The following is a 26729-nucleotide window of genomic DNA, read 5'->3' as shown; positions in this document are numbered from 1 at the left end:
AAATGGTAACCTAGTCTTTTCCTAAAATATAAAGAAAAAACTACTAGGAAACTTCCTAAACAATTTTGGATTTGATTGTTTATTGGATACTTATAATCACATAAGCTATATTTGTCTTGTAGGGAAGGAATTATATTAAGTTCAAAAAAATAAGAACTTCCCATAAGAGCAAACATAGAATATAGATTAAAAGTTGTATCCACCGAACAATGTAAACCAAAAATTGGGTGCTTTATTAAGACCACAAAAATACTTCCTCCCTTGTGCACCTTCAAGGAAGTAGTATAAGGAGTAAAACTAGGAATAGTCCACTCCTTCTTCACTATATCTTGAAGTTGAGATTCATTTTTCTTTAAAATATTTTGTTCTAGAATCTCTACTTCATGACTAGTGGTAGCATAAGGGTAAAAGTTAAGGTCTTTATGTAAGAAGAGAGTATTTGGCAAATGGTTTTCAGTGATAGAAAAACTCTCTTCACTCACAAGTCCTTTAGAGGAGATATTTTCCTCCTTACTCTTCCCTAAGATACATGCCTTTTTTATTTCCTTTTTCCTTGTTTTTCTCAATTTTATTTTTGCTAAAAAATTTTCTTCCTTTTGTTTAAGAATTTGAATTTCTTCCTCCAAAATTGCAAGTCGTGCTTTTCTTTCAAGTTTTTCTTTTTCTCTTGTTAACACTTCTTGCTTTGTCCAAAGTGTTAGTGATTTAAGCTCTTGAGTAGGATGTGAAAAGCTTAAGTTACTACCACTTGAGGAATGTTTTCTCATAATTAAACAAAAAAAGTTTTCCAAAATAAGTTTTCAAAAATTCCTAAAGAAAAGTTGGCTAAAGATTACTAGTTAAACGTGGTTCTAAACAACACTAAGCCTTTGGAACTTAGAAATTGTTTCCCTTAAACGTCCACAAGCAAGCATATAGCAAACTTAACAATTAAACACATTGAATTTAAAAGCTTAAAAACAAGAGAAAATGTTAAGCAAACTAGTGAAGTTTCAAGAATTTAAAAAAAATGCAATGCAAAAAGAAAATATTTTTGGTATTTTCTAGGATTAAGACTAGCACTTGGAAGTCTAAGTGTACAAGTTGCACTATCAAGGGAGGTGAGCTACTAAGAGCCACTTAATAACCAAGCCTTTTCAAGTGGAAATCACTAAACTTCCTTATGGTAATCTCAATTCCACAAAACTTTTCACAAATGTTTAATGATTTATGATTTTCACAAGTGTTTTTGAATGATAACTAAATGTGAACAATTAAATCTACACAATACTAGTCGAATCAAGGCAGCAAAATAAACAAATTAAAGAAAAAACAACTCAAAGGAAGCAAGATTAAGAAACTAGTCGTTTTTCCCTAAGTGGAAGCTTGAAACATATGAAATTTCCAAGCCACTTCCACTAGTACTACACGTGAGTGAGCTACCAAGGGTTAGATATACCTCACAAGCTTCTTAATACTCCCTCCAAGCTTTACAAAATTGATTTAAAATACAAAAGAAATTGCAAAAATTTAAACTACACTAGAAAACAATTTGTGGCGGCTTTAGTGACCAATTAGTGACGGATTTGTTGGGTCCAATTTTTCTAACACTTGTTTAAGTGTTTCAATCCACCACTAATCTTTGTTTTTGCTTGCTCCTGGACCCTGCACAGAGACCACAACAATGTGATTAATGTAGGCTGCTCACAAGGTTAAGGGAATGATCACTCTTGTGAAGGTAGTTTAGGAAAGTTTTGGTCACTAAATTAGGTCAAATTTGAAAGTCTTTTGTGTCCAAATCTTTCCTAATTTTTGTTGAGTCAATGTTTGATCCTTAAGCAAGGATTTGAGGCCACTTCCAGCACATAATTCTTAGTCAAAGAAAACAAGACAAACAACAAAAGCACAATTTAACAAGCTTATACCAAAAATTGAAGAGTAAAGTGTTTAAGACAAGACTCAAAGATATTCAAAAATTAAAAAAAGCTAGCACACAAAAGATAACCTATCAAAGGCACTAGAGTAGATTACAAAAACAAATCTAAGATTAGAAACAAAATTAAGACACAAAATATGTGGCTGGAATGAAAAAAATTATAGATAAGAACACACCAAAACCGAGAGCTAGGTATACAAGATTTTTCACTCCTTTTGGCTTTTTCTTTTGCTATTTTCTTTCTTTTATTTTTGCAAAATATTTTTCACTTCTTTTTCTTTGATTAATCAGGAGTTTACTTATTTTAACAAGTTTTCTTCAAAATTTTCTTGGTGTCCTTCAAAGCTTTTCCAGCTCACTACAAGAAAAATACAAAATAGCGACCGAAATTAGCGACCGAAATTTATCGGTCGCTATTTTGCGACCGAATTAGCAACCGAATAATTTAGCGACCGATTTAGCGACTGAATTTGATCAGTCGCTGTTTTGCGATCGAATTAGCGACGGATTATAGCGGGTAGCAATAAAATCGGTCGCTAAATCAGTCGCTGTTTAATTTTGTTTCATGAAAACGTAGTTTGCGACGGAATTAGCGACCAATTTTGATAAAATTATCAAAATAATTGCGACCGAATTAAAATCGGTCGCTAATACTAAACTTTTGAAATTTTTAGCGACCAATTAAATTTCAGTAGCTAAACAATACAAACAAACTTAGCGACCGAATTAAAATCGGTCGCTAAATTTTTTTTTAAAATTTTATAAATATCTAAAATTACACAACCAGGTTTCAATCCTGGGTCCTCTTGGTAATCGTGGGCCACCTACGAAACCGCTACGCCAGTTTGATTCACTGATATACTGCTGAAAGTAATTATATATATATATAATACAGAAGCTTATAATTTTTATTATCTTATAATTTAATATTGAATTTCTTTTAATTATAAAATATAGTAAATAAAATCTAAAATATGTATCAGTTTCTTTGATAAAAATATTTAATTAAATTTTAAAAAAATATTTAATTATAATCTTTTGATTTAATACTGGATTTGTTTTGATTATAATATTTTAATGTGTTTTATTTGAAATATCAGTTAAAATATTTTATTATCTTTTCATTTTAATTTATTGTAAAATAATTAGAATATTTAATTTAGTATCATTAAAAAAATAACCATTATAAGATTTAATTTATTTAATTTTATTATTTATTATAATACTTTTAGTTACTGTATTGATATAAAAATATTTTTAATTAAAATATATTTTAAAATTTTAATTAATTCATTATCATTCACTTACTTTATTGAAAAGTGACAAAATATAATTTATTTTCAATTAATTTAATAAAATAAAAACTTTAAAATATATATTTAAAATCTGTAATAATTTCTTAAATACAAATATTTAATTAATTTTAATATATACTAAATTTAATATTAGAAAATTTATTAAGATTTTAGTTATAATTTTTATTATCTTTTGATTTAATATTAAATTTCTTTTGATTATAAAACATAGTAAATAAAATCTAAAATCTGTATCAGTATCTTTGATAAAAATATTTAATTAATTTTAATATATAATAAATTTAATATCAAATTATTTATTATGATTTGAATTATAATTTTTATAATCTTTTGATTTAATATTAGATATGTTTTGATTATAAAATATAATAAATAAAATATAAAATCTATAGCAATTTTTTTATACAAATATTTAATATCAGAATATTTATTATAATTTTAGTTATGATTTTTATAATCTTTTAATTTAATACTGTATTTGTTTTGATTATAATATTTTAATGTGTTTTATTTGAAATATCTGTTAAAATATTTTATTATCTTTTCATTTTAATTTATTGTAAAATAATTAGAATATTTAATTTAATATCATTAAAAAAAATAACCATTATAAGATTTAATTTATTTAATTTCATTATTTATTATAATTTTTTTAGTCACTGTATTGATAAAAAAATATTTTTAATTAAAATATATTTTAAAATTTTAGTTAATTCATTATCATTCACTTACTTTATTAAAAAGTGATAAAATATAATTTATTTTCAATTAATTTAATAAAATAAAAACTTTAAAATATATATTTAAAATCTGTAATAATTTCTTAAATGCAAATATTTAATTAATTTTAATATATACTAAATTTAATATTAGAAAATTTATTAAGATTTTAGTTATAATTTTTATTATCTTTGGATTTAATATTGGATTTCTTTTGATTATAAAACATAGTAAATAAAATTTAAAATCTGTATCAATATCTTTGATAAAAATATTTAATTAATTTTAATATATAATAAATTTAATATCAAATTATTTATTATGATTTGAATTATAATTTTTATAATTTTTTGATTTATTATGATTTAATTTTTATAATCTAACAACCCATCTTTTAATTGTTAATAGGATGTGAGACTAATTAAAAATTTGATAGTAAATTAATATGATTATTCTATATGAGGGAAATTTAAAACAATTCCTTTATTTTAATCTAATTCAATAATAGCATGTTTAATTCAAATTAAAATTTAAAATAAATAAATATTTATTTATTTATTTTAAATAAACTAAGCGCAAACTAAAATCTTTCACGTTTTCTCTCTTTTCGCACCTCTCTGCAATTGCCTAGGGTTTCTCCGAGCCATCGAATTTTGCAGTTCCATCTGGTACACTCTCCTTTCCACTTCTTGTTCTAATTCATTGGGACTACTTATGTTCTTAATTTCGTTAAATTCTAGTTAGTTTCCTTTAAAATTTATTGAGGTTTTGTGTTATTGATGAAGGTTATAGTTGATTATGCAGTGTCGTATCTTTCTTCCCCCTCGCAAGATTCTCGTGCGCAAGCTTCTGAACCTTTTCTTTTGTTTTTCCTTTTTGTGATCATAAGCGGTTGAATTTGTGTTGACCTTGTGTTTTTTTTGCTTGTTTTGTGCAGAGGTGAAGCTGTGGAAGTGCGATTTTGATTTACTGGTGAGTTTACGCTTCTAAATTTTCTGACCGGTAGGGAATTGTGCTTGTGGTTGTGAGTTTCTGTGTTGTTTGAAATTGTATCAATTGGTGAATGATGATTAACTAATTTTTTTTTCTTCTAGGGTTTCTGTTTTTGATTTGCTTAATTTAGAAAAATAATTATTTCATATGGGCGTTTCATGAGAGTTTTACAAATTGCATAAGTGTTTGTTTTGCTAGGGAAAATGGATGAATTTTATTTTCGCTGTGTTTTTTAGGGTAAAACTTGAGATGACTGTGTTCATCTACTAGAATTGGATATTCATCGTGCTTAGCTTTGATATTTAATGGAATCTTAAGTCTCAAATTATTGAGTTGGAAGTCCAATTCTGATTAGAAAAACTGCACCAATAGTACCATATGTACATTATTTAAGTTTTGTCCTTTTGTTTTTTATGGTACCATTGCATGTGTTAATTGTTATGTGGTTCATAATTGTTGTCTTTGAAATTTTTAGAGAGTAATCAATGCCTGTTGGTCGAAGATGGAAAAAAATAAATAGAATCCGAGGTTGAGGTTTTGTGTGTTTATCAGCTTTAGGCAGGATGGTTTTGGGCTCAATCAACTATTGTTTTTCATTTGTGTAGCATTTTTGTTCATATATATGATATGCGGCATGGTCCTGTTTCCATATGCTTGAATCTGTTACCAGCACCTCGTATTTGTTGCTTTTATTGTTGTGGTCAAAGTTATGGCTTACTTGTATCGCCAAAAAGCATTCCCGTAAGTAAATTGGCATCCTTTTGTTGTCTGACTCTTTTTGTGGCTTTGCTGCATAGTTTGCTTATCATAAGCGGTGCACACTCTGCCTACTACACCTATACTAGTATATTATATTACCCTATCAATACACGAACCTCTTTTCTGGCTCCCATAAATAGCTTTTAAACGAGGAACTACCTTTAGAAATTGGGGCCTTAAAAGGTTAAAAACTTAATTTTATCTTTCAATTCAACATTCTGTTTCCTTTTCCATCGCTAACCTTTTTATAATAACTTTACTGTACAAACTTTGTAGATAATTTTCAGGTTTAATATTAGGATCTTCAGGCAAATTACATATGCAATTTAATATTAATATTATTCTGTTTCCTCCTTTGTCGTCTTAAAGTGCTAATTGATATATATATATATATATATATATATATATATATATATATATATATATATATATATATGCGTTTGACATTTGCTCTGGATTCTATGCAAATTGTGAAGTATTACTTTAGAATTTGAGTTGCTTGTTGTTTAGTAGTTGAGTAAAATAAAACTGGCAATGTTAAGTGTGCTGGATGAGTTATGAGTTGAGAACTATGTTGCTTTCATTACTAGGGAATGATAATGAACCAAAGAAACAAAAAGAACAAAAAAAATCTAGGGTCTTGTGGTGGCTTGGAATGGTGTTTGTTAAGGTTTATATCCTACTCTAGCCTTGATCAGCTTTCTAGACAAAATTTTGTTTGCTACGATAAAAAAAAAATACTGAACTGTGATGTTCTTTAATAAATGGTTGTGCTGCTAAAAAAGTTAACATATGAAGCCATTGTATCACCCACCGAGGCTTCAGAGGTGTTTTGTGAAGGAATTTTTTTAGTGTGTCACGACACTACTTTTGAGTTTATATCCCTGTTTTGATGTGTCTTGCTTGTGTAAAAAAATATCTGGTTTGCCTGCACTTTCGAGTGGCATTTATAATGATAGGCTTCATAAAACTTTCAAGTATTTAAGAAGAATGTTTACTTGCATTTCTCCAGTCTCAATTTGCGTCAACTGCTGTTGGACACTGGCTATCACTTAGAAATTCCAATTCAGTTATGTTTTAAATTATAACTTAGAAATTATTCTTTTCTGTAAGTTGGTTATGACATTATATAAATTTATAATGCAAATATGGTCTTATGAAAACACTGCTTTTAAATTATAACTTAGAAATTATTCTTTTCTGTAAGTTGGTTATGACATTATATAAATTTATAATGCAAATATGGTCTTATGAAAACACTGCAGATACAGAGACAGCTAGGGGACAACAAGGTTCCGCAAGAATTCGAATTGAAGCATTCAAAACTCTGAGGGTGCTTGTTGCTAAGGTAATGTTATGGATATGCTTTTCGAAAAGGTTCTTACAGTTAGGAGCTATTTACTTTGAGAAAGTTTTTTTTGCTTATTTTGTTTTCACAATGAAACAGGAAACAAAATCTTTTATAAACATTGACCCTTTAAGGCTAACCCCTCTTGCACCGAGTACTACCCCAGATGATTCTGACCATGCTGTTGATGATGCTCTTGATGACATAGCAGAAGACCCTTAATTAAGCTTCTTTATTTTACTTGTTTCATGATATTTTATTGTATTTCACTATTACTTTGTTGAAGTTTAAACATTTTATGTTATTATTGTGTTTTTAGCATACTATATTGACATACTTATATTTTATTTAGTTTTCAGTATAATATAAATTCTCATCGATAAGATTATATCTTTTAGTATGTTTTAGTTTATTATTATAAATTGTGTAATAAAAATATTGTTAATTTCATATTCTTTAACAGGTATAAATTTATAATTAAAAAAGAATTTAAAAATTACTGGTATATTTTAGCGATCGAAATAGCGACTGAAACAATTTGTAGCTAATTCAAGTTATTAGCGACCGAAATAGTGACCAAAATAATTTGTAGCTATTTCAGTCTTTAGTGACCGAAATAGCGACCGATTTAATTCGTAGCTATTTCAATTTTTTAGCGACCGAAATAGCCACTGATTTTATCCGTAGCTATTTCAATTTTTTAGCGACCGAAATAGCGACCGATTTTATTCGTAGCTATTTCAATTTTTTAGCGACCGATTTAGCGACTGATTTATAAAATCTTTTTTATTAAATAAATACAAAAATTAGCGACGGAAATTGCTACCAAAAAATTCGGTCGCAAAATTGGTCTCCAAAAGTTAGGAGACCAAAATTTTAGCGACGGAATTTTATTGTGTAGCGACTGATTTTTCGGTCGCTAATTTGTGACGGAAAGAATTTCGGTCACTATTTTAAATAGCGACCAGGGTTTTAGCGACTGAATTTTTCGGTCGTTGAATGTATTAGCGACCGAATTTACCTAAATAGCGACCAATTTTGGTGGTCGCTAAAACTTGATTTTTTTGTAGTGGCTGCAGCAACCTCTCCAAGTGTGTCTCTCCTTTCTTAGGAATAACCTTGATGTTGGTTATTCCTAGATGTTTAGTCTTCCAAGGCTTTCCTCCAATGGAGAAGCAAGGTCTCCTAGGGCACCATAAACATTCCAATAAGCTACCTTTATAACTTGGCCTTCTACACCTTCAAGAAGCACTCAACACACCTTAAGTTGCTGGAGTTATATGGTAAAAACTGAAAAAGGATTAACAATTAAGAATAGCTACACCAAATGGTAGAGTTTAATGAGACAAAACAAGAAGGAACTCCAAATGAAAGAAAAACAAAAATTAAGGCACCAAAGAAAGGCTAGCACACAAAGGAAAACCTACCGATGGCTCTAGAATGGATTACCAAAATAAAATGTAAGATTAAAAAACAAAATAAGACACAATCTCAAGTGGTTTATGTCTGGACAGTTTTGAAAGTATGCAGCACTAAGCAAAATCCGAGAGCAACTTATAGCAAAAATTTTCTACTCCTTTGCCTTTTACTCATGTTCTTTCTTGTTTTCTTTTGTAATTATTTTGGAAACTTCTTTTAACTTTCTTTTCTTTTGTCACTAGAGTTTAATGCCTTTTTTTTATCACTTATAAGTCTCAGATTTGGTAATGAAAAAGGTTGCTAAACAATTTTCACAAACAAGAGGTATATAGATGTGTGTGTTACAAGTGCTCTTACTTAATCACCAATTTGTTAAACAATTTTAGGTAAACTTTTTCTTTGATTTTCTTGCACTTTAAAAAACCTAATACCTATGTTTTTCCTCTATTTTAGATGCACAAAAATAGGAACAAGTTTCAGCCACACAAGAGATTCAAAGAAATCCTAATAGGAAAAAATGTTTAGTAATTTTCCTGACAAACCTTTTATGAGACATCAAAGAAACCTAACTTTAAGAAAATTGCTAGAACTAATAGCAAATTAAGAACTCAAATATGTAAAATAAAAGCACATATAGGTCAGCACAAGATTAACAAATCAAAACTGCACCAAATAATGTCACAAAACAAAACAAAAACCAAAGGTTCAACAAGCTAGTCTAGGATTCAATGACATGTAAAAGGACTACACATGGCTCTAGATAAAACATATGATTCAAAAACAAAAACACATGCTATTCATTGTAATAATCCAATCACGGATTCATGTAATGGGATAGGCAAGACTCAAGAAAAATTAAAACCACAAGCACAAGAATACCTAAAGCACAAAACCGAATTGATTCAAGAGTAAAGGAACAAGCAACAAAATGAATCAATCAATTTTCATGTGACATGTGAATCCATAAAAATGTGAACAAGAACTAGATCCATTCAGAAAAACAAGCGAGACATGTAAAGGAAGATTGAGACATGACCAAATCAATTTAAAGGAAAAAAGAACATAACCTCAAGAGCACCAAGGCTCTAGATACCAAAAATGATGGAATGCAATAGAAGAAGTGATTGATGGCTTCCTCTAGACTCCATCTTCAATTCCTTATTATCTTGAGGTTGATTTCTTCAATGGAAGAAGCTAAGAGAAACAAATCCGAGCAAGTAGAAGCAACTTGAATGTGTTCGGTAACTTCCTCAAGAAGTTAGAAGAGTGATCGGTGTCGTACCCGATCAAATAAAATATGAAATTTATAGTACTAGAAAGTGACTCCTAGGTCATCTCTCAAGGAGCAACAATGCCAATCCGAGGTTCGTGTAATACAACCAAACACACACAAAAAGGGGTGGTTCAGATTCAATCAATGAAACAAGAAAGCAATGAAACAGTAAGTGATGAAACAGTGACTCTCCAACTTAGTTGTAGCATCATATCCTTGGTTCGAAATATTTCTCACTGATTTAACCCTCTGTTTAACTCCAAGTAACGACTAAACGTCATTACCATCATTGAAGCCATACATACGAACAAAGCATTAGCACGCATCTCTACCCATAAGATTAAGCAAACCATGAGTAAAGTAAGGTGAACCAGTTAAGTTGAAAACGAAACCATCAAGCATGGAAACAAGACCAACACAACAGATTCATAAGGATTAAAATGTAAGAACACCAGGAATGAATAAACCTCAATGAATACATTTAACTGAGTGAGAGAGTATTACAATCTAGCCTTCCATGGAGGAAAACCAAGAAGAAGGAAAGTGAAAAATAAGAAGAAGAACTACTGAAAATAAGCTACAACAAAAGCAAGCACAAAATGCAGTCCAAAAATGGTATGTCTCTCTATCTTGTTTTTTAACCAAAATAAGGTGGTGGTTGTGTCCCCTTGTCCCCTCAAAGTCTGACCTAATATTGATGCCTAGTGTGCATCTTGTCCCCTACGAGTTTAAGTGCACTAGGTTAAGAGAGTGGGTTGGCCCAGTTGGCCCATCCAGCAACAAAAAAACAAAATTACAATTAAAATTTAAAATGGTGTTGAAGTTGGTCCACATGGCAAGCCCATGTGGTAGTGCTCCCAGTCCAATAAGTGATTCCAAATCCTCTGCAAAATAATTATGAAATTAATTAGGCTAATAAATCCAATTAACTAAAATTCCGAATTAATACCCAATAAACCTCAAGAAAGTAAAATATGGCAAGAGAGAACAATTAAGTACTGATAATACTTAATAGGGGGTTACAAAGGTAAGAAAATGCACGAAAATTATGACTTATCAAAGAGTAAGGCACCAAGGCACAAAGGAGGAACTCCTTTATGAGGAACCTAGGTAGAGAGAACATCTCCATGGTTTCTAAGGCTTTGGAAGAGAGAATTTTGAGAGGAAATTCTGAGTTTATTCATCCAAAGTGGGAGAAAATGAGAGATTTACAAATATATAGAAGTACATAGCTTAGGGAGAAAGCTAACCTTAACCATGGTTCAAGAAAACCATGGTTTGGTTGCTTGATCGGCCATCCTAGTTTAGGAGGCTCTTGGAGCAAGCTTCTATCTTAGCTTGCTTGGGAAACAAGATAAGTTAGAAGCTTGGAGCACAAGCTTCCCAAAGACTCTAAGAGTATAAGCAATTTCGGCCAAGGAAAGGAACTAGGCAAGCTAGGCAGCCTTGAACTTATTTGCTCCATGAATCCGTTTCAAAAATGTTTGATTTGGTTTAGTTAGGTTCATCCAAAAATGATGAGACCTAGCTAAATCAAATCCTTGAAAAATATGGAGCAAAACAAGTCTAATATGTAAAATTTTGCCTAGGCCCAATACTGACCCAATTGCTAAACACACCCTCAAGTCTTGTTATTTGCCACCCCACTTCTACTACTGAAAAATGTAAAAATGTTGACCTTTAATACAAGGTCAAATAGAGTAAAAGTCTCCAAAGAACCTACTCTAAATTCACTATATAATAATCTATAAAAATGAAATAAAGTGTCTCACAAATACAAAGGCAAAAAGTGACCTATATAATGAAAACTATATACAAGTTATATACAAAAGAACTATGCCTTCTCTTCATGATAAAGTGGTCTAAATGAAGAGAACCTTGGGCTTAGAAAACCCATTGGTCTTCAAGTTGTCCAATCCTTCCTGAATGCTCCTGGCCATAGCTCTAGTGATTGGGCCCTTGGCCCATGGTCCATCAATCAGACAAAGCATACAGTGTATCTATGTATATTTACTTATTGAGACTAATAATAAAGTCCATTAAATGTTTTATTCCTTAATAGATTGAACAAGAAAGATGTCTCAAAACTCTCAAAATTTGTTAAAGAAGTAAAAGTTAAATTATCCGTCAAAATCAAAAGGCAAAATCCTGGATATGATGCAAAAGCAGAAAAAGACTCTACAAGAACTACTCTGCATTGACATTACTTTTTATTTGTTCATTTTAGAAAAAATTGATGATAAGTAACTTTCTAGATCAGATAAGAGATATAAATTTTACTGAAAAACATTTAATGCTCGCATTAAATGAAGCAACAATAATCTCTCTCCTTTAAGATCAACAGTGAAGACAAACGAAGCAACTTGTGTGTTCAACTCAAAATTGCCACGATAGTCATCTTCTCTAAAGCTACTATATAAGGTTCAAGCATTCAAACAAACATGTAGAGACAAACACTCGCATACAAAGAAACACTCCCTATGAATTTTGTATAGATTATTTTGTACTTTCATTATAGATTGCAACAGTTTAGAAGAGATGAAAAAACCTCATTATCTCTTGTAAACTTTGTTGTAAATGTTTAGCCTGAAGATACTTGTTCGAAACTTGTTATTAAACTTAAAGAGGCTTGTTTGAAAGAATATTTTTTATTAAGCTTGGAGAAGTTTGGTTTTCAAAGAATACTTAGGATTGAGCTAGAAGTGACTTGTTGAAAGAATACTTATATATTGTCTATAAGATAGTGGAACTCAATCTGGTTGGATTGAGAACTGGATGTAGTCTCGGTAGTTGAGATAAACTAGTATAAAATTCTAGTGTTTCATCTGACTCTTCTCCAACACTTCGTCTGTTAAGTTTGTATCCTCTTCGCTACTCAAAAGTGTGAGTTTGTTATACACATTATTCAACCTCCTTCTAGTGTGTGTCTTTTCTCCACACATACTAAGACGAAACAACAAAGTCATTTCCTAATTTTAACTGTGTTATTGCTATGAGCTTGAAGATGCTTGACTGTCAAAAAATTTCTAGTTGTTGATGCTTTGAGAGGCTTTGTGTTCAAAGAATACTTGGGTAGTTATTTGAAAAGATACATAAGAAAACACTTAGATTAAGCCATAAGTGATTTGTGAAAGAATACTTATATATTTGTAAAAAATAACGAAATTTGATTGGGTTGATCAAGAACTAGACATAGTCTTAGTTGTTGAGATGACCAATATAAAAACATTGTGTTATTTTCTTTTAACTCTTCGTTTTCACTTGCAAGGTTTTATAACTACTTCATTGTTTAAAAAAAGTGTTAAATTTTTAATTGACATTATTCAACTCCCTCCTCTAATGTCTTTCCTTTCTTCACAATTTTTACATGAAAATTTTGAAAAAAGTTGCATTTGAACTAACATGGGTCTTGCATTAAACCAACTTGTTACTAACGATCCTATGATACATGACTATGGGTTTAAACATCAATGCCACTTTGTCTCTTTTAACTAAATTTTGCCTCCTTCCACCAGATTGCAAATACCATAACCAGCCCCCTCCAAAAATAAAAATTAAAGAAATAAAGTAGTACAAATGTAAAATCTAAAAGTTGACTAACAACAAATCTTATAAACCAAAACCCTACAGAATAATCATTTGTTTCATTCAAAATATATATTTTTCTATATTAATTTTGATATTAAACCGATGTGACCAACTTTTACCAATTCTACCGATTTTCTACTGATTTGTTGCAAAGCAATTTTCGGGATTAACAAATTGGTTCAGATCCGATTAACGGTCACACCAACCGGTTCGATCCAATTTTAATAACCATGGTTAAATGTGTTCCAAAAATTTAACACTATTTTACTCCAAAATGTTTTAATAACACATAATATTAAAAAATTTAAATATATTTTCAGTTCTTGCAAAATAAATATATTTTAATTTTAATTTTAGTCTCTTTAAAAAATTTCTTTATTTTTCATATCTTTAATTTAAAATTCTGGTCCCCTTTAACTACTTATGTATTTATTAGAAAATTATATAAATATCTTAGATGATATTCAAGTGTTTGTCATACTTAATCTACATGTGATACTTCTAAAATTTTTATAAATCATTAAAATAAGTGTTATATATATACTTTAAAATGGTCATTAGGAACAAATAATAGTGACTATATTTTAGTATGTTTTAGAAGGATAAAAATAATATATATATATATATATATATATATATATATATTACAATAACCAAAAATAATGTTCACAAATTTTAGGAAAAAATATTACAATGACCAATATCAAAACTCCCTCATTTTACATAAACTAGAAACACATTTAATTCATAATAAAATATGAAAAAAAATACGCATTCATAGGTAAAAATATTCTCATCATACGACTTCATCATGAAATTTGAAAAAAGTTGCTTCTGAACTGACATAGATCTTGCACTAAACCAACGTGATTGAGTGACCCCATTATACATGACTTGGGTTTAACCCACAACGCCCCACACAACAAATCTAACACCCCTGGGAAAAAAAAAAGAAAAAAAAAAAGAGTAGTACAAATGTAAAAGTTAACACAAAAAAAAAATCACAACCCAAAAGCCTAAAGAATAATCAACTTCTCATTGAAAATATATACTTTTCTATATTAATTTGGATATTAATTTATAATCATATCAACAACATGAAAATGCCACTTTGGTTAAAATGTAGGAAAGGAAAAGGCTATCGTCCAAGCTAGATGAATCAAATCAAATAGAAAGGCGCCAAGTTCTGTTTCTCCTCAATCCCCATTTCATTTATCTTTGAAGCAGACGCAGACAAGAAACACCTCAAAAGGGCATGGCAAATCAATTCATAGCACTGTCAAGTAACAAAACATTGTTTAAATGAAATCCCATCCGCTTAGAAACATCTTTGTCTTTCGCTTTTCAAATAAGAATCTTGTTAGCCATCCAACTATGCCTCCACAAGTTCAATCATAGAACTTCAGCTTATCAGGTGTCAAGGAAGCAATGAAGGCTAAATAGCTGCTTAAACTATAAACTTCCATCATGCATGTTCTATTGATAACATCAATTACTCCACACAATCTTGCTTCAGCAAACGATTAGCACCCTTTAAACATTATTTCCTTTTAATCATGACGCAACATCACGGAAGCATTTATCTGATCCGTCTATCTTTCCCTCCTTTCACCATCCACAAACATGCTTATCTATTTGTTTATATCCCCTATTATTATCTTCTTCCATTCATGCTCCTGACACTCTCTAATACTCTCCCTATTATGGTGTTAACAATCACAAATTTATGCTATTATATTAGAGCTAAAACAACAATTAAATACATAGAAGTTGCCAACATGCAGCAATAATACCAACAGAATTATCATCACATTATAGCAATAATAGGTACTTACCATATGGTTTTACCACTCTGGGCAGTTGAACATAAAATACACGAGTCAAAACTCAAAAGCCAAATTTAGGTACTCAAGTGAAGCAACGAATGATTTTCAGCTGTGAAGGAATATCCATCATAGAGATATTTGATGAAGTTTGAGAGTTAACAATCCCAACAAAGCAGCTGGCTTATTATGAACTTGCTTCACTAATATGAGAGTGAAAAATAAATTGTACATTCTATAATAATATCACAAGCAGGTAAAAGGTGTTGCATCTACATGAAAAGGCAAGACAATAAAAATTTAGAAACTTGATTGAACTTATCAATTCACCGTATCAAACTTGTGCAGCATATCGCAGTGCGGCGTTTCCCGAATATACCCCCATTGGCGACGCTGCATCTCGAAGCGACAGTTCTGGCGGAGAATGCTGAAGTACTCCCTCTCAACCCTTTCATCCACCACCGCCCGTTCCTCGCTCTGCGGCGGATACTCCTGAGCAAAATTTGTGGACTTAACATAAAAGTTAACACCCTTGGGTGTGGTAAACCGATGTTCATAAGGATAGCTCTTGGAGAGCGAGTACAAGGGCTCCGATGAAGGCAAAAAGTTTATAAGCAAAATAAGCAGCACCGGCAGCAACTGAATTAAAGCTCGAACATTGAAACCACCGCCAGAGCCATGTTCAGCAGGCCTGTGAGCATTGAAACCACCTGGTCCGAAACTGAATCCTCCAAAATTAGTCGCAGGGGCCATACCTCCAAAGAAGAAATTCCTAAATATCTCCTCAGCATCAATGTCAGCCTCATAGTAACCATTGTATGCCCTCGCAGCGGGCCTCGCGCGCTGCTCGTAAACCGCTTCATCCTCTCCAGAAATGTCATACTTCCTCCTGCTCTCTTCATTGCTAAGACACTGAAAAGCCTTGGAAACGGCCTTGAAGGCTTCCTCGGCGCCAGGGGCTTTGTTCTTATCGGGATGAACCTTCAGAGATAGTTTCCTGTAAGACTTCCTCACATCCTCAACACTGCAACTTCTCTCCAATCCCAATATCTCATACAAGTTCTTCTTCCTCCTAATCTCTCTGACAATTGAAATCTGCTCTTCGGTGTATGAGGCCGAAGACAACGAGGAACCTGCCGCCGCGCTAGCCCTGCGCCGGATGGAAGGCTGGTCGGGGGGCTTGCTGGGCTCCGCGGCGGCGGCGGTGGCGGAGGCGTCGGCGGGCGGATCCCCCGCGTCGGCCTCTATGGCGGACAGTAGATCGTCCACGAGGAGGGTGGGATCGAGGCGACGCGCCTTCGTCACGAACTTGAGGGCGCGTGAACGATCGCCGCTTTCTAAAGCCTCTTTGCCGATTCTCAAACACTTCAACGCGTCGTCCTTGTTGCCATCCATCGTCGTCGAAGTAACGGTCGTGTCGCGATGGATCTTTGTACCTGGAAAATAGGGCAGTGAATAATTCAAGATTTCATGTGAGGGTGGATCGATAGGGGAATTGAACTTACAGATGGAGAGCGAAGACGAGCGTGGAAGGATTGCGCTTCGGAGATCGAGAAGTGAATGAATTAGGGTTTCATGGAGAGATAAAACAGAGATCGTTCTTCAGTTGATGGTGCCCCACGATTGGGAATTTTGGAGCAACTACCAAATCCTTTAACTCCTCTCGTTTTATATACTTTTTTTTTTCCTCTAAATATTTTATATAAAATTTATATAAAACTAGTAGGATTAGAATAAAAAAATAATAAAAAAAACTAGTAGGATCAATAGAGATAAAATAAAAATATAAATTAAACAATAAATATATGTTGATCTAGTGTTATAATCACTCCATTAATTTTAAGATTTTAATTTTAATAAAAAAATAATTCTTTTTAACTTTCTTAAAATGAAAAGGTAAAATGGTTGACAAAATGTGAAGAACAAAATAATTACTAAAAGGAGTATCCTTTTATATATTAGTATAAATAATGATAATATATACGTTTATTTTTACTTATTCGTGATTTTAATATCTTTATTTTAAAATAAAAATATTTAATTCTCTAATTTTAAAATATAAAATTTTGATCTTCTTATTAAATTAGTATCTACTAATTATTAAATTTTAATATTTATTTATATTTAAGTGTGATATTTAATAGTATAACATTTAAAAATATACAAATAAGATTTTTATTAATAAAATAAATATTACTCAAATGGATATAAATAGAGATTGTTTGTACGATAATTTTTCATTTTTATTTTTGTATGTTACACAAGTAAATCCCATATCCCTTCTTTTTTAGGAGAGCAGATTAACATAATGTCAAAATTTAATAATTAATAAACATCAAATTAATGGTAGAACCAAAATTTTGTAATTTTAAGAACAATGAACTAAATGTCTCTATTTTAAAATAAAATTATCAAAATTATAAATTGATAAAAATTCGGACCAAAAATGTAATTTAACTTAATATATGATTAAAGTAGAGTAAAATCATTTTGGCTACATGTGGTTGCAAAATAAGAATATATTTATTTATAGTTGTTATTGATAACGTGGATAATTAATTTTTTATACAAATTTTTTCTTCAATTTTATTCTCAAGATATATGATGGTGAAAAAAATATATTAAAAGAGTATAAATATGTAAAAATTATATGAAAATTGAATGGTGATTGTCTCTCTATGTATAGTATAATGTAAATTAAATTTATGTTATTTAATTTGACTAGTTTTTTTTTTCTACATTGTCACTTTAATAATTTCAATGAAATAAAAGTAAATTATTTTGCGAGTATTTTTTGAAGTTATTAAACATGTTTATAAGAATTTTTTAACTTTTTATTTAATTTCATTAGAGTAAATTTAATTTATAATAATGGGTGTCGAAACTCAAAAGATTTTGATTTTACCACAAATGGTTTAGACCTCTATTTTCAAAATCTCATTGATTAGGGAACATCCAAAAACCAAAGTAACCCCTAATCAATGGCTTTAGAAAAGAGTTTGAAGGAGTCATCACCGACATTTTACTCAAAACATCAAAAAAAAAAATATTTTTGAAAACCTCAATTGTGACCTTCATAGCCAAAATTGAGTTCAGGAGTCATTTATGTATAGAGAAGGTATTAGACACCTTACAATGCCCTAAATCGATACCCTGTGATGAAATTAGCATGATAAAGAATAATAATTTGAATATCTTATTCCCCTTTTGGTTATTTACATGTTATTTTAAATTACGATTACTTATATATGAAAAGAAGTAAAGGGTTTAGACCCCAGACGTTTGAGAATGATATGTCTACAAGATTGTAGACCCCTAAAATTGTCCGGGTCGGAAATAAAGCTTGAAGACTCTCGAAGACTGAAGGAAGATCAGCCAGAAGGACTCCTGGAAGGCCCTAGGAGGGTTCTCTGTAGGTCTAGAGGTCTTAGAATAGCTCAAAATAAGGAAGTGGAGGGAATGAAGCCCAATACGGCCGTACTGAACTTAATACGGCCGTATTGAAGCTTCAATACGGCCGCAGTGAACTCAATACGGCGTATTGAAGTTTCTGAAACTTCAATACGGCCGTACTGAAATCAATACGGCCGTATTGAAGCTTCAATACAGCCGTATTGAATTTAATACGGCCGTATTGAAATTTCTGAATTTCAATACGGCCGTATTGAACTCAATACGGCCGTATTGAAGTTCAAAAATTTCAATACGGCCGTATTGCTTCTGTAGGCCGTATTGCGCCTATTCCCTATAAATATGACGTCAATTGGACGTCATTCCACACTTTTTGAGATAGTTTTAACCCTCTCCTTGAGTATTCTGGGGTTTTTGAGCAGTGTTCTGCCCTAGAAATCACTCGGAGAGTTGATCCGACAAAGTTCTTGAGCCCCGAGCCATTTTGCTTGAGGATCGAACCTAGTCGAAGGGAAATCCTCCGGATTTCCATAGTTAAAAGTTTTTAGGAAGGAGCGAGCGAGCTTGTAGAGCGAGGGAACGCCAAAAAGCTTCCCAGTTTTACTCAATATATAAAAGCACGCTTCAAGAGGTTTTCTTCTTAAATCCTTCCTTTTACTGCTTTCTGTGTGCATATTTAAACTGTCATCATGTAGATAGTTAATTTATAATTGCTTAGAATAAATAGGGGTAATTTAGTAATTTTACGCTGTTATTTTAGAAAATAATCTGTCATAGGGAACCCGAAAGGGGCGCTGTGGGGTGCTAACACCTTCCCCACGCGTAACCGACTCCCTTACCCAACTCTGGTTGTAATGGCCAAAGTTGATTTATAAAATCAATTGCCTTATCCCTTTTTCCAATGTTTTGAGTAAAACATTGGTGGCGACTCCACGAACCCCTCCTTTTGCGAAAACCACTAATCCATGGAGGGTCCCGCTTGGGATTAATATGGATTGGTGAAACATTTAATAAAATTGCTCGTTTGACAAGGTCTCAGTTTGAGAATACGTCATTCTAGCAATCCATATTTTTAAACAAATAAACGAGTCCAACCATCCTTCGCGAATGCCGAAAGCCCGTTTCGGGCCGGTGGCGACAGATGGCGACTCCGCTGGGGAAGCTTCGAGAGTCAGTCCCATTTAGTGACAGATTATTTTTAACAAATAATAGTTAAAATTACTTCATTACCCCTTGCTTGTATGATAACATGCTTTATATATTTGGCTTTAAATAACTGTTGTTTGTTTAAATTTCCGCAATTGTTTGAAATAAATTGCACACAAACCTTTGCACACAACAGTTCCCTCTATACCCGGGGGCATGAGTGGTAATCCATAGGGAGTGGATGTTAGTACGGCCGGTTGAATGGGTCTATAGGAGCCTACGAGACCGTTGTCGGAAAAACATCACTCAAGGTGATAACCATGAACTCGAGTCCGACAGTGCGTTGGAACTTTCCATCGACTTACGACGAGAGGAATTGGGTCCCTATAATGGGGGCACCTTGGGGGCCTTTGACCAAGTGAGAACAGTTAGATCCTCCTTGAATATGCACTTTTCTGCAGGAGACCCCTACCTCGTGATTCGTTCGTGACTGTTCGTGGATGAGTGAATTGTTTGTGTAAATGCTTATGTGCAATTGTTTGTGCATTAATAAATAACCTCGTAATAAGGTCTAAGAATAAATCCCCATGCATGAAAATGTCATGACATGAGAGGAAAAACCAATGTGTGAAAATATAAAAGTAAGGGGCATGTGCATCATTACCAATAAGAGACCATGCATCCTCATAAAAACATACATTTTAGGGTCACCAATACCTCTTGACATGAGTGAAAGAGACCCATGACTATAGAGATTCTCCGTTGGGGAGAGATCATAGATAAAGAAGGGTGGTAAATTTCTGTCTTAAAAAGGCAGCGCCTTAAAGATGGAGGTTTATCAAGCTCATGTTAAAGAGTGTATTCATTCCATAAAATAAACTAACTAAAAAAATTCATTTTAGAAAGTGGCTGGTCATCTCTCTGTCCTTACGCGCGCACAGAGAATCAAGAAAATGGAAGCATTGGAGGAGCAAAACAAGAAGCTCACAACCGAGCTTTCACAGCTTAAAGAGCAGATGGCGCAAATGTTGGAACTCATGCGTCACCATAACATTCATGGATCTCATCACAGTGACCATGGGTCCCATCATGAGGGAGAGGAGGAGGAGCATGAAGAAGATCCTCCACATGCCATACCTCTTGGGGCTGGAATTATGATCAAAGAGCCCGAGGTTTCAAAAGAACAATTCCACGCCCTAGAGGATCGGTTGAGGGCTATGGAGGGGCATGATTTTGATGTCAAAGATGCCGCCGATATGTGCTTAGTGAGGGACATTCAATTCCCTCCTAAATTTAAAGTGCCAGATTTCCCGAAATATGTGGGATCGACTTGCCCCAAGAGTCATCTCACCATGTACTGTCGCAAGATGGCTGCATATGCCACCAATGAAAAGCTCTTAATTCATTGCTTTCAAGAGAGCTTGGCTGAAACTGCACTCAACTGGTATATGCAGCTAGATGGAAATCTAGTACACACATGGAGGCAGTTGGCTGACGCCTTTCTCAAGTGCTACAAATACAACATCGACCTAACACCCGATAGGTCAGATCTTCAAGCCTTGAGCAAGAATAATGATGAATCTTTCAAGGCGTACGCCCAACGTTGGAGGGAGTTGGCGGCATAGATAGAGCCCCCGCTGTCAGATAAGGAGACGGTGTCCATATTCATCAACTCGTTGACTGGTCCCTATTACGATAAAATGATAGGGAACACAACGACACTCTTCTCGGACATCATCACTATTGGGGAGAGAGTGGAACAAGGACTTAAAAGTGGGAGGCTGGCTAAGCCTTCCCAATCATTTGAAGCCAAGAAGACCTTCGGGAAGAAGAAAGAAGGAGGAGTCAACGCTGTAACCATTTCTCCATCTTCTTCCACTTCGAAGTCGGGAAAGTCGCAATACAAGCCTGTGAGGAAGTTTGATAAACTTCCGACCACATATAGCGACCTCCTGCCGAAGCTAGTGGAGGCGCAACTTCTAGCTTATGTTCCACCGAGGAAATTTGATCCACCATACCCCGATTGGTACAAACCACAAGACAATTGTCTATACCATTCGGGGGCATCGGGGCATTCAACGGAGGACTGTAAAGTTCTCAAATATAAGGTCCAAGACCTTATTGATGCTGGGTGGGTCACCTTCGATTCGACAGCGCCTGACGTGAGCAAGAATCCTCTACCAAAGCAGGAGTAGAGAATGGCAAGCCACAATAGGGCCCCTTCATATTTTTCTTTTCTTTTAGGGACTCATGATCAGTACCCGAGATCATGAGAACCTTTTCATGTAAATAAGGGTTTTACAGTTTTTTTAAAATATCAATAAAGAGGCATTTTTTCACATTACTCTCTTTTTTGTTCTTTTCTCTCTTTCCCCATTAACATTAATAAATTCTAAACCTAAACAGAACCAATAAAATAATTATGTCTGTAATTGTTCGCTCTGACCGGGATCCGAAAGTTGAGGATAAACGGGTTGAGTTGGACAGTGATGAGGAGACCATCTCTCCGGATCTGCAAGGATTGCTAGATCAAGAAACTCGTCTACTCCAACCATGTCAAGAGGAATTGGAGACCGTGAATTTGGGGCAGGGCCGAAAGATAAAAAAGGTCAATATTGGGACCCATATCGGTGATGAAATAAGGACACATGTTTCCACTATGATTATAATAAAATCATTCTTCATTGCTTCTTTTCTTGCTTATAATAAAATTCTAAACCGCATTATCTTTAACCCTGTTTGAATAAACATGAATGAGGTTAAAATCATCTTAATAATAATAAACCCACATCATTTTTATGTGGAAGTGTGTGTGACAACTTGGAGCACCTTCCCTTGGCCTTGACAAAGTGCCATCATGGATAAAAATAAATCCTTCAAAATAAAAGAAGCTCGGCAGGAAACCCAAAAAGGGGTCTGCGCAAAAATAAGAGCAAAAGACCTGCTAGGAATCCCACAAAAGGGTGACCTAGGCAAAAGTTAGGGTTGCAAAAATGAACAAAAACAAAGGTCCGCTAAAACGCCACAAAAGGGTGTTTTAGGCAAAAATAAGGACAATCAAAAAACAAAAGAAATCCATGATGGTACCATGAACCAAATTCAAAAAGAAAGGTTCAAGGGAAGCTATCCAAGTTGTCGAATCACAACACGATTTTTAACTTCATAAGTGTTTAATCAAACAAGCCTAAACACTTAAGCCTACCTTGGCCACCCATTCTTACAAAAACCATTTTTGAAAAATAAATCCCCTCTAAAACACAAACTTCAGAATAAAAAATATCTTTCCCTTTCTTTTCTCTCTTGTCCCAAAAGATTTTAGAATAATCTAGTGGAAGCATGGAGAAATAAATCATCACTGATAATGGATCTAATCTGAACAACCAAATGGTGGAAGAACTGTGCCAAGAATTCAAAGATCCAACACAACTCTTCCCCATATCGGCCAAAGATGAATGGGGCAATCGAGACAACCAATAAGAGCATCAAGAAAATAGAGCAAAAGATGGTTGTCTCATTTAAAGACTGACACGAGATATTACCCTTTGCTCTTCATGGTTATAGGACTTCAGGAGGCAGTTCTACCCGTCGAAGTCGAAAAACCTTATATAAGGGTGATCATGGAAGCAAAACTTTCCGAGGCAGAAAGGGTTCAAAGCCGATACGACCAGTTGAACCTTATCCAAGAGAAACGGCTGAACGCCATATGCCATGGTCAAGCCTATCAAAGGAAGATCAAAAAGGCTCTTGACAAGAAAGTCCACCCTCGAGTCTACCATGAGGGAGAGTTGGTAATGAAGAAATTACTACCAACTCAAAAGGACAAAATCGGAAAGTGTGCCCCAAATCACGGAGGACCATAAGTGATAAAACGAGTCTTCTCGGCAGGAGCATTAATCCTCACAGACACGAATGGAGAAGAACTTCGATACCCAGTCAACACTGACGTGGTAAAGAAGTATTATGCTTGAAGACGTTGCTTGCATAAGCCCGCTAGGATGAAAACCCGAAAAGGGCGTCCTAGGCAAAAATTAGGGAGAAATAAAAGCCCGCCAGTACAAGGGTACTAGGCAAAACAAAGGCAAAATTATCCCCGCTAGGATACGTCCTAGGCAAAAGTTAGGGGCAAAAGAATAAGATGTAAAAGCAAAGCAAGCAACGATCTCTTGAATCGAAAACCGAAAGGCAGTTCAAGTGATTATCTTCTAGAAGCAAGCGTCTTGCAGCATCTACACTCCTGGCTCAGGCCGAAGCAATTAAGGGAACGTAAAGAGCAACAATTACAGATATAATTGTTAAGCCCAATGTATATAGCCTACCTTGGCCAGCCATTCTTCAGAAATTTCCTTCTGTATATCTTTCTGTAAAAACACTTGTGAATATCAATAAAATATCCATTTGTTTCTTTTCTCTCTTGACCATGTGATTATGCCTCTAAATTGATGTTTCAAAAATTGTACGAAACTCTTTTAATAATCGGTCAAATAAAGAAAATTGGAGGGGTTCCTATAAAATCCATAATCTCCTGCATAAAGGCTCACAAAAAATACTCCCTCGCGTCAATGACAGAAAGTCCTCCAAGAAGAAGAGGATAGGGAGAGCCACTCACTTTTCTAAATAAATGAACAAAAATAAAAAAAAAATTGTATTGCATTTGTGCATCACACACACATTAGTTGCACATTCAAGGACCTTATCATGAGGCAACCGCATAAAATAGAAAAATAGAAAATTGCTTGTGTATGACAGCAGCAAACAAAATGCAAAGATTCAGAAAATCGACAGCGTCATACAGAATAACTGAGCCTGGAGAGGCTTGCCGAAAGAATACTCTCAGAATAACTGAGCCTGGAGAGGCTCGCCGAAATAATACTCTCTCAAAATAACTGAGCCTGGAGAGGCTCGCCGAAATAATACTCTCTCAGAATAACTGAGACATTTCTATACAGAAAAAGCCAAAACCAACAAAAAAGGCAAAAATACGGAAATCAACAAAAATACAGAAAAAGCCGAACTCAACAAAAAAGGCAAAAACATAGAAAAAGCCAAAATCAACAAAAAAGGCAAAAACACAGAAAAAGCCAAAATCGAAAAAAAGGGCAAAATACAGAAAATCCAACAAATCGTACAGAATAATTGAGCCTGGAGAGGCTCGCCGAAATAATACTCCCGCAGAATAACTGAGCCTGGAGAGGCTTGCCGAAAGAATACTCTCAGAATAAATGAGCCTGGAGAGGCTCGCAGAAATAATACTCCCCAGAGGGAACCTCAACTCATGCTCTTGGATTCAAAATCCCCAGCAAGAGCTATCAAGCAAGATCGTCAAAATCCCCAATGGAAGTACGATCTCCCAAGCAGAATATCCAAGTCAAAGGACTTAAACTTCCTCAGTGAAGATAGCTCTCCAACTCAAGTGTCGAGTGAGGCTAAGCCTGTAGAGGCTTCCTAAATAATACTCTGGGATACATAAGATCCCTCATTCCCCAATCGCCTACTCAGAGGCATCCCTGCAAAAGGAGAAAAATCAAAAAACATCAATAATCATTCCCCAAGTGGAATCTGGCTCTCAGCCAATCATTGAACATCAAGGTGATATGCCTAACAGAAGAGGCTAATCAAAATCAACATCCAGAATCCCCAGCGGATAACAGCCTACACAGAGGCAGCAAAAAATCAGAAAATCAAAAAGAGTTACCCGAATAAGGATAACCGGGATACTCCACCAACGTCAAAAGGACGTCAGCCAAACATAAGGCATCGCTCAACTCAGAGAGAAAGAGCATCTGTGTCTATACCCCAAGGAGTCAGAAATTCCCCAAGGGTACCAACAATGCAATGCAAGTTGGGGCACAGGAACCTGTGAATGACTGCACATCCCCTAGACGGATCCCTGCGTTATCCAGCCCTTAGTGGCACAAAATCAAAAAAAAACAACCGTCGAAGCAGCATCGTGGACTGTGGAGACAAAATCATCACAAATCCCTGAAAAGGAGATATTCACACTACCCCGTCGTCACAAACACGGAGGTACACAGCTTCCGGCTCGAGCAATGAGCGAAGCTATCTCTGGAAAGGGGGGTACTCACTGCTTACCGTCGTCACAAAGGTACTTAGCTTCCGGCTCGAACAAAGAGTGAAGCTAAGCCTGGAGAGGCGGGTACTCACAGCTTCCAGCTTGGGCAGCAAGCAAAGCAAAGCCTGGAGAGGCGAAACTCACACTGCTCACCGTCGTCACAAGGGTGCTTAGTTTCCGGCTCGAACAAAGAGCGAGACTAAGCCTGGAGAGGCGAAACTCACACTACCCCCGTCGTCACAAACACGGAGGTACACAGCTTCCGGCTCGAGCAATGAGCGAAGCTATCTCTGGAAAGGGGGGTACTCACTGCTTACCGTCGTCACAAAGGTACTTAGCTTCCGGCTCGAACAAAGAGTGAAGCTAAGCCTGGAGAGGCGGTACTCACAGCTTCCAGCTTGGGCAGCAAGCAAAGCAAAGCCTGGAGAGGCGAAACTCACACTGCTCACCGTCGTCACAAAGGTGCTTAGTTTCCGGCTCGAACAAAGAGCGAGACTAAGCCTGGAGAGGCGAAACTCTCACTGCTCACCGTCGTCACAAAAGTGCTTAGTTTCCGGCTCGAACAAAGAGCGAGACTAAGCCTGGAGAGGCGAAACTCACACTGCTACCGTTGTCACAAGGGTACTTAGCTTCCGGCTTGAACAAAGAGTGAAGCTAAGCCTGGAGAGGCGGTACTCACAGCTTCCAGCTTGGGCAGCAAGCAAAGTAAAACCTGGAGAGGCTACTCGACAATTTTCCACCGGAAGACGCTACAAGTCAGAAGGTCGGCGCATCACCCGGACAATTGGGTCAACTCCTTTACTCGTCAGCCGGTACACCAAAAGGCCGTCCGACTAAGTAAAGGGGGGGCAGTTGTAGACCCCTAAAATTGTCCGGGTCGGAAATAAAGCTTGAAGACTCTCGAAGACTGAAGGAAGATCAGCCAGAAGGACTCCTGGAAGGCCCTAG

At 34.6% G+C, this 26729-nt stretch overlaps 1 protein-coding gene and 1 long non-coding RNA gene across 2 annotated transcripts; one reads left to right on the top strand and one right to left on the bottom strand.

The window, feature by feature from the left end:
* The first annotated feature begins 4504 nt into the window (after nucleotides 1–4504).
* On the top strand, nucleotides 4505–7448 carry LOC109791871 (uncharacterized). The gene is made up of 5 exons (XR_002239066.3): nucleotides 4505–4619; nucleotides 4737–4788; nucleotides 4889–4923; nucleotides 6969–7051; nucleotides 7151–7448. It is a non-coding gene; the product is annotated as an uncharacterized LOC109791871 (long non-coding RNA).
* A 7670-nt stretch (nucleotides 7449–15118) lies between these two features.
* LOC109791872 (DnaJ heat shock amino-terminal domain protein (DUF1977)) lies at nucleotides 15119–16813 on the bottom strand. The gene is made up of 2 exons (XM_083076916.1): nucleotides 16660–16813; nucleotides 15119–16590 (listed from the first exon to the last, which is right to left on the bottom strand). Exon 2 carries the CDS (start codon nucleotides 16547–16549, stop codon nucleotides 15476–15478), a length of 1074 nt encoding a protein of 357 aa, XP_082933042.1. The 5' UTR covers nucleotides 16550–16590; nucleotides 16660–16813; the 3' UTR covers nucleotides 15119–15475.
* Nucleotides 16814–26729: the final 9916 nt, after the last annotated feature.

Source organism: Cajanus cajan, chromosome 6 (genome assembly GCF_000230855.2).
Source record: "Cajanus cajan strain Asha chromosome 6, NIPB_CcT2T_4, whole genome shotgun sequence".
Classification (NCBI taxonomy): Eukaryota; Viridiplantae; Streptophyta; class Magnoliopsida; order Fabales; family Fabaceae; genus Cajanus; species Cajanus cajan.
Note: the sequence above shows the minus strand (reverse complement) of the source record. Positions and strands in the feature narration are given on the sequence as shown.